This window comes from Salvelinus namaycush, chromosome 35, assembly GCF_016432855.1.
Source record: "Salvelinus namaycush isolate Seneca chromosome 35, SaNama_1.0, whole genome shotgun sequence".
Lineage (NCBI taxonomy): Eukaryota > Metazoa > Chordata > Actinopteri > Salmoniformes > Salmonidae > Salvelinus > Salvelinus namaycush.
The window spans coordinates 11,087,482-11,101,890 of NC_052341.1; the positions used below are offsets into that span (position 1 = coordinate 11,087,482).

Below are 14,409 nucleotides of genomic sequence, written 5' to 3' on the forward strand. Positions count from 1 at the left end.
GCACCTCTCTGATTCAGAGGGGTTGGGTTAAATGTGGAGGACACATTTCAGTTGAATGCATTCAGTTGTACAACTGACTAGGTATCCCCCTTTCCTATTGCTGAACGTGCCCCAGGCTTCAGTATACCTTCAGTATAGAATAGCCTATACAATTGATAAAGATCGATGCACAGTTTTGTGTGAACCATTTCAGAAGTTCTGAATGTAAGGCATTCGTCAGAGCTCCCCAAACCAGAAGAGACCTGTTCCAAATGTATAGGCTCCATCCTGGTTTATGGAAATAGCTGCACTAAGACAGTGTCTTCACACCTTGTTAATGTTGTAGCATTACATCAGGTTACTCTGTCTGTGTTGTGTAGGGAATACGGTGCCATTTGGGACTAAGCCTACATGCCAATGCATATGTCCGACCAGGCTATGACTGAGTCACTGCTGGCCCAGACTCAGAGACATGGAAATTCTGCTCTCAATAGTTGATCTAGATTCTAGAGCTACACAAGTATTTTGGCTCCTCAGCAAGAACAAGAATCATTCAGTGCAGGCATGGCAGGCCTATCTCTGTACAGTTGTTGCCTGGAGCTGAGTACATTGCAATGGCCTATGGGGGGGACTTAGCAATTTAGGCCAAGGTTTAATACAATATTGTTACTTTGCAAGCTTTGTGTGTGGGAGTTTCTTTCCTTGAAACGGAATCTAGCTAAAGGCCTAGCATCTTCTCCTTCCCGATCTGCTTTGCACATACAGTACCAGTCAAAAGTTTGGACACCTACTCATTCAAGGGTTATTTACTTTTATTTTTACTATTTTACTATGCAATAGTGAAGATACACAACTATGAAATAACACCATATGGAATTATGTAGTAACCAAAAATGTGTTAAGCAAATCCAAATATATTTGAGTTTTTTCAAAATACCCACACTTTGACTTGACAGCTTTGCACACACTTGGCATTCTCTCAACCAGCTTCAGGAGGTAGTCACCTGGAATGCTTTTCAATTAACAGGTGTGCCTTAAATTCATTTGTGGAATTTCTTTCCCCAATGCGTTTGAGCCAATCAGTTGTTTTTTGACAAGGTAGGGGTGGTATACAGAAGATAGGGCTATTTGGTAAAAGACCAAGTCCATATTATGGCAAGAACAGCTCAAATAAGCAAAGAGAAACGACAGTACATCATTACTTTGACTGACCTTCATGTCTTAATCTGGAAAATTTCAAGAACTTTGAAAGTTTCTTCAACTGCAGTCTCAAAACCCATCAAGTGCTATGATGAAACTGGCTCTCATGAGGTCCGCCACAGGAAAGGATGACCCAGAGTTACCTCTGCTGCAGAGGATAAGTTCATTAGTTACCAGCCTCAATTGCAGCACAAATAAATCCTTCACAGAGCTCAAGTAACAGACACATCTCAACTTCAACTGTTCAGAGGAGACTGCGTGAATCAGGCCTTCATGGTCGAATTGCTGCAAAGAAATCACTACTAAAGGACGCCAATAAGAAGACTTGCTTGGGCCAAGAAACATGAGCAATGGACATTAGACCTGTGGTAATCTGTCCTTTGGTCGGATGAGTCCAAATTTGAGATTTTTGGTTCCAATCGCTGTGTCTTTGTGAGACAGAGTAGGTGAACAAATGATCTTTGCATGTGTGGTTCCCACCATGAAGCATGGAGGAGATGGTGTGGGGGAGCTTTGCTGGTGACACTCTGTGATTTATTTAGAATTCAAGGCACATTTAACCAGCAAGGCTACCACAGCATTCTGCAGCGATTCGCCATCCCATCTGGTTTGCGCTTAGTGGGACTATAATTTGTTTTTCAACAGGACAATGACCCAAAACACACCTCCAGGCTTTGTAAAGGCGAGTGATGGAGTGCTGCATCAGATGACCTGGCCTCCACAATCACTCGACCTTAACTTCTTATGGCTGCAGGGGCAGTATTGAGTAGCTTGGATGAAAGGTGCCCAGAGTAAACGGCCTGCTCCTCAGTCATAGTTGCTAATATATGCATATTATTAGTAGTATTGGATAGAAAACACTCTGAAGTTTCTAAAACTGTTTGAATTATGTCTGTGAGTTTAACAGAACTCATATGGCAGGCAAAAACCTGAGAAAAATTCCAAACAGGAAGTGGAAATTCTGAGGCTGGTCGATTTTCAACCAAGATCCTATTGAAATCACAACGAGATATGGATGAGTTTGCACTTCCTACGGCTTCCACTAGATGTCAACAGTCTGTAGAACCTTGTCTGATGCCTCTACTGTGAAGGGGGGCTGAATGAGAGGGGTATTAGTCAGGTCTGCCATGACCTGACCATGCTTTCACCATGCGCGTTCACATGAGGGAGCTCTGTTCCATCGCTCATCTGAAGTCAATGGAATTCTCCGGTTGGAACGTTATTCAAGATTTATGTTAAAAACATTCTAAAGATTGATTCAATACATCGTTTGACATGTTTCTACGGACTGTTACGGAACTTTTGGACATTTCGTCAGCTTTTAGTGAACGTGCTTCCTGGCGTTGGATTTGTTTACCAAACACGCTAACAAAAATAGCTATTTGGACATAAATGATGGACATTACCGAACAAAACTAACATTTCTTGTGGGAGACCTGGGAGTGCATTCCGACGAAGATCAGCAAAGGTAAGTGAAGATTTATAATGCTTTTTATGAGTTTTGTTGACTGCACAATTTGGCGGGTAACTGTATGGCTTGCTTTTGTGGCTGAACGCTGTTTTCAGATTATTGAATATTGTGTTTTGCCGTAAAGCTTTTTGAAATCTGACACAGCGGTTGCATTAAGAACAAGTGTATCTTTATGAACAAGTGTTTCTTTATCCCATATGTGGGAACTCCAAGTCTGTTGGAAAATCATTCCTAGTTCCCTGGTTGAGAGAATGCCAAGAGTGTGCAATGGTGTCAATGCAAAGGGTGGCTACTTTGAAGAATCTAAAATCAATTTTTATTTGTTTAATACTTTTTTGGTTACTACCTGACTCCATATGTGTTGTTTCGTAGTTTTGATGTCTTCACTATTACTCTACAATGTAGAAAAGAGTAAAAATAAAGAAAAACCCTCGTACTACATTTCTTATTCACCTGCTCTATACTAGGCTATACCCATAAAGCTGTTTTTGTTGTTCAGGAACATGAGTCTCTGTGGCAGAAAGTTTGCACATATTTATTGTGCAGCAGCAACTTTATATTTAACTTTATATATAGGGATAGCCCAAAGCTCATTTTCTGTCCATTCTGCGCAATACAAGAAGTCAAGCATATATTATTCCCTGGCCAGCTCACTTTGAACCGTGGATGTTCAGGCTAGCTATAGGCCTAGCCCTACGGCTGCGGCCACATTTTGTGTCTGAAAATTCCTTATATTTCCAGTGGGAGTCCTCCTTTGACGGATGTTGGTGAACGGAGTTGATAGTCTGTCACACACTAGGCTTTAGTCCTTTTTGGATATTCAGCTCGTCTGAGAATAGTTGCGTTGAATTGAACTTTTGACTGGTAAAAACTGACAGTTGTTGAATGAATGTATGATTTAATCCGCGTTCATGCATCTTTGTGGCTGTAGCCTAAAGCTGTTCTTCTCTTGTAGGTACATGCGATTGTACGGCAGGAAGTTCAGCAAGGAGGACCATGTGCTGTTCATCAAGCTGCTGTACGAGCTGATCACCATCGACAAGCTGGAGATCAGTATGATGCAAGGCCTAGCCCGGCTACTCATCAACCTCCTCAAGTAAGACCCATGGGCTAAACACACGGTCACGCATGCAAACACACACATTGACATGCTGGAGATCGGCATGATGCGAGGTCTGGCCCGCCTCATCAACTTCAAGTTAGCATGGGCTACTGCTACACACACAGTGATGGGCTTCGCTCGCTCGTGGAGGGCCTCGCACGCTCAACCTCCTAAAGTAAGCAACACACAAACCCACATCAACAAGCTTGAGAACAGTATGATGCAAGGTCTTGCCATCCTCATCAATCAATGTCACATTATAGGACTCGAAACAGCCTTTATTTATTTATTGGTTTGTCAGTGACTGGCTGGTCTACTGTTTTCCTCATTGTGTGAGAAGTTCAAGTGTCACTCACATTTAGGAGTTGAAATACTCTCTGTAAATTGAGCCCTGCCCTCACCTAATTGTGTGAAGCTCTGAGGCAACAGTGACATAGTTTAAATGAAGTACTTTTACATGTTTTAACCCCACCTGCTCTTATTTCTAACAGGAAAAAAGAACTGCTGTCACGGGAGGATCTTGAGTTGCCTTGGAGACCCCTGTACGAGCTGCAAGACAGGATCCTCTACTCAAAGACTGAACACCTGGGACTAAACTGGTTCCCCAAGTACGCCCCTCTTCTCTTTTACCAGCACGGTTAAAACATCCTTTTAAATAATAATAACTCTGCATATTGACACATTGAAACCAACCTACTAAAGTCTGTGTTATGACATCATCATACACTGCGGGGTGACTTCCCGATTTAGAGTCGTCAACACAATGACATCCAAAAATCATCCAAGACTGCCGCTATTGGTTCTTCCCATTTTGAGCCCTTCCTTGAGGCATGCATGGAAGATTCTAAAAGCAGGAAGGTGGCGGTGCCCCGCTTCGCACGATGATGTTATATCAATGAGTCTACCTTTTTTTTATTTTTTATGGACCTCACCCCTGAATCTCTAGTGGTGTTATAAATGGGTTTATTGTGAAAAACATTGCTTTATTATGTTGGTATCTGTTGGCGCTGTATAGGTACTGCCTATTGCTATGCTACTGCCTAATACAGTTCAGCCCCACCCTTGATGCATCCTTTCTTACATGCACATATGTTCTGTTGTCCCTGCCCCCAGTTGTTGCCTGGGCTAATTTCTGAATGTGGAAAAATCTGTACCTACCCCCATATAGCCCTAGAGCCGCCTTCCCTGGTCATCACTAGCTTCCACAGCCACAAAGTTGGAAATACCGCCTATTTCTACAATTTTTATCTTCTACATTTATTTTATTTTAAACATATCCCTAACTTAACCACACTGCTAACCTTGTGCTTAACCCTAACCTTAAATTAAGACCAAAAAGCAAATGTTTGTTTTAATGGCTTTTTACGATATAGCCAGTTTTGGCTGTGCATTCTAGTGGAAACCCCCTCCCACACCTTTTTTCCCAGCAAGCAGTGCGAGGTGCTCTTGTATGGGTCTATGGGAACATTGTGTGTCACTACAAAGCCTTGCTAGCACATAACAGTCATCGGCTCTCTCACCAAAGGAAGCAAGCTGCTACTGTTTGTTTACTGATGCTTGGCCCTTCTTTGTTTTTAAAGAAAACGAGCAGTGAAAAAAAAAAAACATCAGAAAATGTGCGACGCGCTGCTGCAGTACAAAAAAAGGTGTTATAATTTTTTGGGATGTATTTAATTGAAATGGATTGGCTTTTCATAGTGTGAATCTGAATGTGTTTTTATGCCTTTGTCTCCTCTCACATTCAGTTCCCTACGGCCTCGTGCTTCCTCTAAACACGTAATGATAAAATTGTTTCAGAGGTGGTAAGGACAACGCTCTTTTGTGTTTTTTTATTTCATCCTTTTATTGAGGCACTTTTTTTGGTTTTAATTTTTCTATGTTGCATGTTGAAAACCAAAAAGCACACTGGACACCCCCACGCAGCTTGTTTGACATAAAATCAACTACAAATCAACCAAAAAGCAATGTTAACATTTCTCTCATATTGGACACTGTCGCACTGCATCTAACTGGACTATGTATCCCCCTCCCCCTTTCTTTGTCAAGTCCCATATGATTTGGTGGATTGACCCACTGTCAGCAACGTAGGTTTTGCAGCAGTACCCACTAGAGTAGCCTAGCCCATTCTGAAGTCACCGGTTTCTAAACGGCCATGATGGCTAACATCTTTGTGGTCCAAAAAAGCACAGATCTGTGCAAAAAATGCATATGGTTCAATGCATATGTTTTTTTGGCCTTAATCATGCTGCCAGATAATAATAAAGTTTACAGTAGCTTATGTCTTTGCGGTTCTGTTCGCTTTTGCACCACAAATGTTGCTGTGAGAGTCATTATAAGGGTAGAAGCTCTTGTATCACGCCCCCCCCCCCCCCCCCCCGGTATACTGGTATGAGATAGGGGTGATCATCATTGCGTGGGTTGAGTGTCGGGCCGTTGGTAATGGTGTTCTGGTCATGCTGCTTTGTATTATTATTTCAGTGCATTACTTTGGTGATTTTCAGTGTGGTCTGTCTGGGGGTTGCATTACACATCTCTCCTTCCTCCTAAAGTGTGCATTCTTTCACTGCTTCACACGCATCTCTCCTTCCTCCTAAAGTGTGCATTCTTTCACTGCTTCACACACATCTCTCCTTCCTCCTAGAGTGTGCATTCTTTCACTGCTTCACTCAAATCTCTCCTTCCTCCTAAAGTGTGCATTCTTTCACTGCTTCACACACATCTCTCCTTTCTCCTAAAGTGTGCATTCTTTCACTGCTTCACACACATCTCTCCTTCCTCCTAAAGTGTGCATTCTTTCACTGCTTCACACACATCTCTCCTTCCTCCTAAAGTGTGCATTCTTTCACTGCTTCACACACATCTCTCCTTTCTCCTAAAGTGTGCATTCTTTCACTGCTTCACACACATCTCTCCTTCCTCCTAAAGTGTGCATTCTTTCACTGCTTCACACACATCTCTCCTTCCTCCTAAAGTGTGCATTCTTTCACTGCTTCACACACATCTCTCCTTCCTCCTAGTGTGCATTCTTTCACTGCTTCACACACATCTCTCCTTCCTCCTAGAGTGTGCATTCTTTCACTGCTTCACACACATCTCTCCTTTCTCCTAAAGTGTGCATTCTTTCACTGCTTCACTCAAATCTCTCCTTCCTCCTAAAGTGTGCATTCTTTCACTGCTTCACACACATCTCTCCTTTCTCCTAAAGTGTGCATTCGTTCACTGCTTCACACAAATTTAAAATCATTATATTTGTGTTTTGAATGGGCTAGAGGGAGTTTCCATATAGGCCAAGCAGTCATTTCCTTTGAAATCTATAAAGAGAAGTGAACAAGTGCACATTTCAGGAGAAAGGAGAGATTAGGCTCTCCTCACTCAAGCCCTGAGATATAAAGCCCTTGGCAGAAATCGCTCATGTTGTCGTTCCCATTAGACTATTGAATTAAAGCAATGCAATCGGGTTGATTTGAAAAATAGTTAAATGAAACAGAGCTTAGAGCGCGGTTGAATGGGACAGAGGGGCAGTTTAGAACGCATGGCTTGAGCTCAGCATGCATGTACGAGTGGAGGGCAAGCCAGGGGATTGAGGGTGTTTGAGCGTAACGGCTGGGGTTATATTGGTCCTCAGCTAAATCTTTTGACACTTATGTGACACTGAGTTTAGTCACATGAGTCTAACCTTTACAAGCCATTATATACAGAGGCCCTATTGTAACTGTGCCAAAATAAAAGTAACCAAACCAAAACCACAGCAGTCAGAAGTCCTGTAATGTAGGCCTAGTATTGGTTGTATTATTTAGGCACCAAACAGAAGAAAATGGACAATGGCAGTAAGTAATGCTCATTTCAAGGGACTACTTGAACTTGTCCAAACCGCTTTCTGTTGGAAAACTTTTTCCGTTACAATCCCCAGATATGTTTACTGTTTAGTCAGGCTAGGTGATAAAAAGCCTCAGACAATGGCCGAGGGCATCTGCCTAAAGGGCAACTCTCTCCACTGTCAAGGTCAGCATTCATTACAAGTAATAACGGCTAGTCCTACTGTTTACATAAAGCCTCAGGCCTAGTCATTTTCCCTCCAAGACCTTTCCCCAAGCCCAATAAAAGACTTCATTCTGATGATTGTGAATGAACAGAGTAAATCTGTTAATTAGGTACCATTCATGTGCTGCTGTTACACTGCTGGCCCATGGCCATCCAGGACAAAGGTTGGGCGGACCTGGGATAGTCACATTGTTCTAGTCAATGACTTTAGTTCTGTAGATGTGTGGGGCGGGTGTTTCTGTAGTCCTTTTGTCATGCTATGCCAGTTTGTGTGTCCTCGATTCCCTTGCTGTGTGGATGTACACACCTGCCCAACACATCCCTTACTTTTCATCAGTGTTTGAGTTGATCCGGTACATACACTTGTCTCTCTACTGCTTGATTACAGGCACCATAATATATGAACACTACTGGAAATGATCACCACACCCTAAATGAGTACAGAGCCAGGCCTTTTCCCACGACACTTGATCAGTAGAATTTAAATGCGTGGTTTAGCTGTACCTGCAGTCAGTCAGTCATCCTTGTCCTAATTGCATTGGTGTGTTCAGTGTGCTCATTGTTTGATTTAAGTCACCTTAGACACATCTGTCTCTGTTCTGATGTCTCACATTTCTTTCTTTTTCTCTCCTCCCTCTCTGTTTTTAGCTCGGTGGAAAACGTTTTGAAAACACTTGTGAGAAGCTGCAGACCGTAAGTATATTTTTAAACCCCTATGATCTATGTATTTGTTCATGAATTCAGTTGCTGAGCTCATGGTTGCATTTAGACCTAATCTTGGGACACTTGTGGTCAACACTCACACAGTAGGAAGACCATCTTAAGAGTTATTTTGTCTAGGGGTGTGAACGTAATAATGTTTAAATGAAATTGAGATCTTAACATTAAAGATCCCTAACCTAAAATAATCTCCCACACTAAATAAAATCACTGTGCAGTGTGACCACCATTTTCCTCATGTGCCACGGCACATCTCCTTCGCACAGAGTTGATGAGGCTGTTGATTGTGGCCTATGGAAGGTTGTCCCACTCTTCTTTAATGGCTGTGCGAAGTTGCTGGATATTGGTCACAACTGGAACATGTGTCGTATGCATTGATCCAAACATGCTCAATGGGTGACATGTCTAGTGAGTATGCAGGCCATGGAAGAACTGGGACATTTTCAGCTTCCAGGAGTTGTGCACAGATCCTTGTGACATGGGCTGTGCATTATCATGGCAGCAGATGAATGGCACAACAATGGACCTTAGGATCTCGTCACGGTATCTCTGTGCATTCAAATTGCCATCGATAAATTGCGATTGTTTGTTGTTCATAGCTTATGCTTGCCCATACCATAACCCCACCACCACCATGGGGCACTGTGTTCACAACGTTGACATCAGCAAACTGAGGCCAGTTGGACGTACAGCCAAATTCTCTAAAGCGACGTTGGCGGCTTATTGTAGAGAAATGAACATTCAATTCTCTGACAACCACTCTGGTGGATATTCCTGCATGCCAATTACACTCTCCCTCAAAGCTTGACATCTGTGGCGTTGTGACACAACTGCACATTTTAGTGGCCTTTTATTGACTCCAGCACAAGGTGCACCTGTGCAATGATCATGCTGTTTAATCAGCTTCTTGATATGCCACAGCTGTCAAGGTGGATGGGTTATGTAGGCATAATAGAAATGCTCACTAACAGGGATGTAAACAAATTTGTGCACAACATTTTAGAGGCATAAGCTTTTTGTGTGTTTAAACATTTCTGGGATCTTTTATTTCAGCTCATGAAACTTGGGACCAACACTTTACATGTTGCATTTATATTTTTATTCAGTATAGAATAGAGGATATTCTATTCATTTTAGTTCTACCAGTTATCAACATATTGTTCAATGTTGAAAAAAATAAAGACCAGTGTTTATTCTGTGACTTTAGCTAATATGCTCTTTTTTTTTGTTGCCGTGGTATCGTTTTGGTATAGAGTATCGGGATACTAAACCTGGTGTCGAAGTCCAAACTCTGGTAACGTGACAGCACTTGTGCAATTATCACAAAACATATTGCAAGGCGAGACACAGATTACCAAGACATATGCGCACCACGGTTCATTCTGCCCGCCCCCTCCCATTCTCCCTGGCCCTGGCAGCATCGCATTAGTGGAAATCAAGACCGTTTCAGGGCAGGCCTGGTTATAGATAGATATGTTCAAGTCGTGTCATCTGGGACAATTGCCAACCCTTTCCTAACCTTAACCTAATTCTTCTAACCTGCTGTGTTAATTCTCCTAAACTGTTGTGTAAATTCTACAATCCTGCTACGAAAAGTCACTTCTGCTTGTCAAAACCAGAAGACCTGCCCTGAACAATCTTGGTTTCCACTAATGTGATAGAGCCTCGCGCTGGCTCGCCTGTTCTTTCTCTTCGCTAATGATGCGGTTGTGTGTTCAGTCTTCAGTCTGTTGCGTGTAGAATATCCTAGCCTTCATTGATGATAGGCCCTGCTTTACTGAAGTTGTGAGACATTGCAAGCCAAGAAATTGTGAGATACAGCATGCCATTGCGAGATAAAGCTTTTGATTGCAGATAGAACCATAGGCCTTTCTGTCTGCCTGCCAGGTGGCCGACCTGCCTATACTGTGCCTCTCCCGTCTTTTTCCATCCCTCGCTAGCTCACTAGAAAAGATGCAAGTGTTTGTTCTCGGAAGTACGGCAACAAATCAGTCTCTTCTGTTCCAAAATACCTGATTCTTTCACATGGCATGTTAACCAATTGTGCTAACTTCAGCACTCCTGCCATTGAATGATAGACCTAGTGTAGAGATGCAGACAGAGGCACGTGTCTACTCTGGATGAAATAAGACACATTCTGTGAAACTGTCAGGAACCATTCTCCCTCAGGGACTTAGTTTAGGCATATTGACTGACAATTTGTGACCGTCATAATGGCTAGTTCCATCCCTGGATGCAAAGCAAGACTAGGTTTGTGTGTGCATGTGTGTCGAAAAGCTTAGTCACTGAGTCCCTGAGTTGCTAGTGTACCTACTAGTTGGTTAATAATCCTATTAAATCTAATTCTGGCCTTGGGGAGAGTTTCCTGTTACTGTGAGCAGAGAAGAGAGGGAGCGAGAGGTCGAATACAGACATTGTCATCCTACTAGAAACATGGTATAGAGGAGGTGGACCCACTGGTTGCCCTCTAGGTTACAGAGAGCTGGTAGTCCCATCCACCAAACTACCAGGTGTGAAACAGGGAAGTGGCTCAGGGGTTAGGCTATTTTGGAATAGAGCAGACCTAACTCGTGCTCTTAAATTAATCAAAACAGGAAAAATTTACATTTTGGCTGGAAATTCTAAAGGAAATGATCTCAACAGAGAAACATATCCTCCACACTAGAATCCCCATACTTTAATGAAGACAGCGTCTAGAAGGGGAGATCAACCATTTCCAGGCCCAGGGACATGTACTGGTCTTTGGTGACCTAAATACCAGAACTGGACAAGAACCTGACACCCTCAGCACAGACGGGGACAAACACCTACCTGGAGGTTACAGCGTTCCCTCCCCTAGGCTCAACTAGGACAACATAACCAAATAAAATAGGTCACAACTCCTGCAGCTCTTTTTAAAAATGTATTTAACTAGGCAAGTCAGTTAAGAACAAATTCTTATTTACAATCACGGCCTACCCCAGCCAAACCCGGGCGGCGCTGGGCCGATTGTGCGACGCCCTATGGAACTCCCAATCACGGCCAGATGTGATGCAGCCTGGATTTGAACCAGGTACTGCTCTTGCATTGAGATGCAGTGTCTTAGACCACTGCGCCATTCTGTCGCACACTGGGTATGTACATAGTCAGTGGTAGGCTTCAAGGGGACTCCTATGGTAGGTACACCTATAACTCATCTCTTGGTAGTAGTACTGTAGACTACTTTATTACTGACCTCAACTCAGAGTCTCTGTGTTCAGTCAGCCCACTGACACCCCTATCAGAGCAAAATCATAGTCTACCTGAACAGAGCAATACTCAGTCATGAGACATCAAAGCCAAAGGAACTGAATAATATTAATAAATGCTACACAAGGAAGGAAAGTAGTGTGGAAACCTACCAAAGAACAATTAGGCAACAACAGTCAATCCCTTTTAGACAACTTCCCTTGACAAAACATTTCACTGTAATCGTGAAGGTGTGAACTTGGCAGTAGAATGCCTAAACAGTATATTTGACCTCAACTTCCCTATCAAATGTTTTTTATTTTTTTATTTAACTAGGCAATTCAGAACAAATTGTTATTTACATAGACGGCCTACCCCGGCCAAACGCTATGGGACTCCCAATCACAGCCAGATGTGGTGCAGCCTGGATTCGTGGATGTGGATGTGGTGCAGTGATGCCTCTTGCACTGAGATGCAGTGCCTTAGACCGCTGCGCCACTCGGGAGCCCCAAATGGTTTGATGAAGAATGCAAAAACAAAGAAGAATGCAAATGCAAATTCCATCTAAACACCGTTGCCCTATAGCACACAAAAATCTATACATGCCTCGGCCTAAACATCAGCGCCACAGGTAATTTCAACAAAGCTGTGAACGATCTGAGAGACAAGGCAAAAAGGTCCTTCTATGCCATCAAAAGGAACATTTGACATACCAATTAGGATCTCGCTAAAAATATTTGAATCAGTTATAAACTCAGCAAAAAAAGAAACGTCCCTTTTTCAGGACCCTGTCTTTCAAAGATTATTCGTAAAAATCCAAATAACTTCACAGATCTTCATTGTAAAGGGTTTGAACACAGTTTCCCATACTTGTTCAATGAACCATAAACAATTTATGTTAAGACACTAACAGCTTACAGTCGGTAGGCAGTTATGAAAACTTAGTACACTAAAGAGGCCTTTCTACTGACTCTGAAAAACACCAAAAGAAAGATGCCCAGGGTCCCTGCTCATCTGCGTGAACGTGCCTTAGGCATGCTGCAAGGAGGCATGAGGACTTCAGATGTTGGCCAGGGCAATAAATTGCAATGTCTGTACTGTGAGACGCCTAAGACAGTGCTACAGGGAGACAGGATGGACAGCTGATCGTCCTCGCAGTGGCAGACCACGTGTAACACCTGCACAGGATCGGTACATCCAAACATCACACCTGCGGGACAGGTACAGGATGGCAACAACAACTGCCCGAGTTACACCAGGAACGCACAATCTTACAATCAGTGCTCAGACTGTCCGCCATAGGCTTAGAGAGTCTGGACTGAGGGCTTGTAGGCCTGTTGTAAGGCAGGTCCTCCCCAGACATCACTGGCAACAACGTCGCCTATGGGCACTAACCTGCCGTCGTTGGACCAGACAGGACTGGCAAAAAGTGCTCTTCACTGACAAGTCGCGGTTTTGTCTCACCAGGGGTGATTGTCGGATTCGTGTTTATCGTCGAAGGAATGCGCTTACACCGAGGCCTGTACTCTGGAGCGGGATCGATTTTGAGGTGGAGGGTCCGTCATGGTCTGGGGCAGTGTGTCACAGCATCATCGGACTGAGCTTGTTGTTATTGCAGGCAATCTCAATGCTGTGCGTTATGGGGAAGACATCCTCCTCCCTCATGTGATACCCTTCCTGCAGGCTCATCCTGACATGACCCTCCAGCATGACAATGCCACCAGTCATACTGCTCGTTCTGTGCAAGACAGGAATGTCAGTGTTCTGCCATGGCCAGCGAAGAGCCCGGATCTCAATCCCATTGAGCACTTCTGGGACCTGTTGGATCGGAGGGTGAGGGCTAGGGCCATTCCCCCCCAGAAATGTCCAGGAACTTGCAGGTGCCTTGGTGGAAGAGTCGGGTAACATCTCACAGCAAGAACGGGCAAATCTGGTGCAGTCCATGAGGAGGAGATATACTGCAGTCCTTAATGCAGCTGGTGGCCACACCAGATACTGACTGTTACTTTTGATTTTGAAACCTCCCCCTTTGTTCAGGGACACATTATTACATTTCTGTTAGTCACATGTCTATAGAACTTGTTCAGTTTGTCTGTTGTTGAATCTTGTTATGTTCATACAAATATTTACACATGTTAAGTTTGCTGAAAATAAATGCAATTGACAGTGAGAGTATGTTTCTATTTTTTGCTGAGTTTAGAACCCATTGCCCTTTGGTTGTGAGGTCTGGGGTCCGCTCACCAACCAAGAATTCACAAAATGGGACAAACACCAAATTGAGACTCTCTGTACAACGTAAAACACCAAATAATGCAGGCCGAGCAGAATTATTCCGGTTACCCGCTAATGATCAAAATCCAGAAAATAACTGTTACATTTTACAACCACCTAAAAGGAAGCGATTCCCAAACCTTCCATAACAAAGCCATCACCTACAGAGAGATGAACCTGGAGAAGAGTCCCCTAAGCAAGCTGGTCCTGGGGCTCTGTTCACAAACACAAATAGACTACAAAGAGACCCAGGACAGAAACACAATTAGACACCACCACATGAGAAAACAAAAAGATAATTACTTGACACATTGGAAAGAATTACCAAAAAAACTGAGCAAACTGTAATGCTATTTGGCCCTAAACAGAGAGTACACAGTGGCAGAATATCTGACCACTGTGACTGACCCAAACTTAA

At 43.3% G+C, this 14,409-nt stretch overlaps 1 protein-coding gene across 1 annotated transcript in view; it reads left to right on the forward strand.

Moving 5' to 3' along the window:
* Positions 1-14,409, forward strand: part of LOC120030049 (proteasome activator complex subunit 4B-like) — a 74,427-nt gene that overhangs the window by 13,490 nt on the left and 46,528 nt on the right. The window contains exons 2-4 of the mRNA XM_038975365.1: positions 3,606-3,746; positions 4,244-4,360; positions 8,442-8,486. Coding sequence (XP_038831293.1) covers positions 3,606-3,746; positions 4,244-4,360; positions 8,442-8,486 — 303 coding nt within the window. The remainder of the gene's footprint in view (positions 1-3,605; positions 3,747-4,243; positions 4,361-8,441; positions 8,487-14,409) is intronic.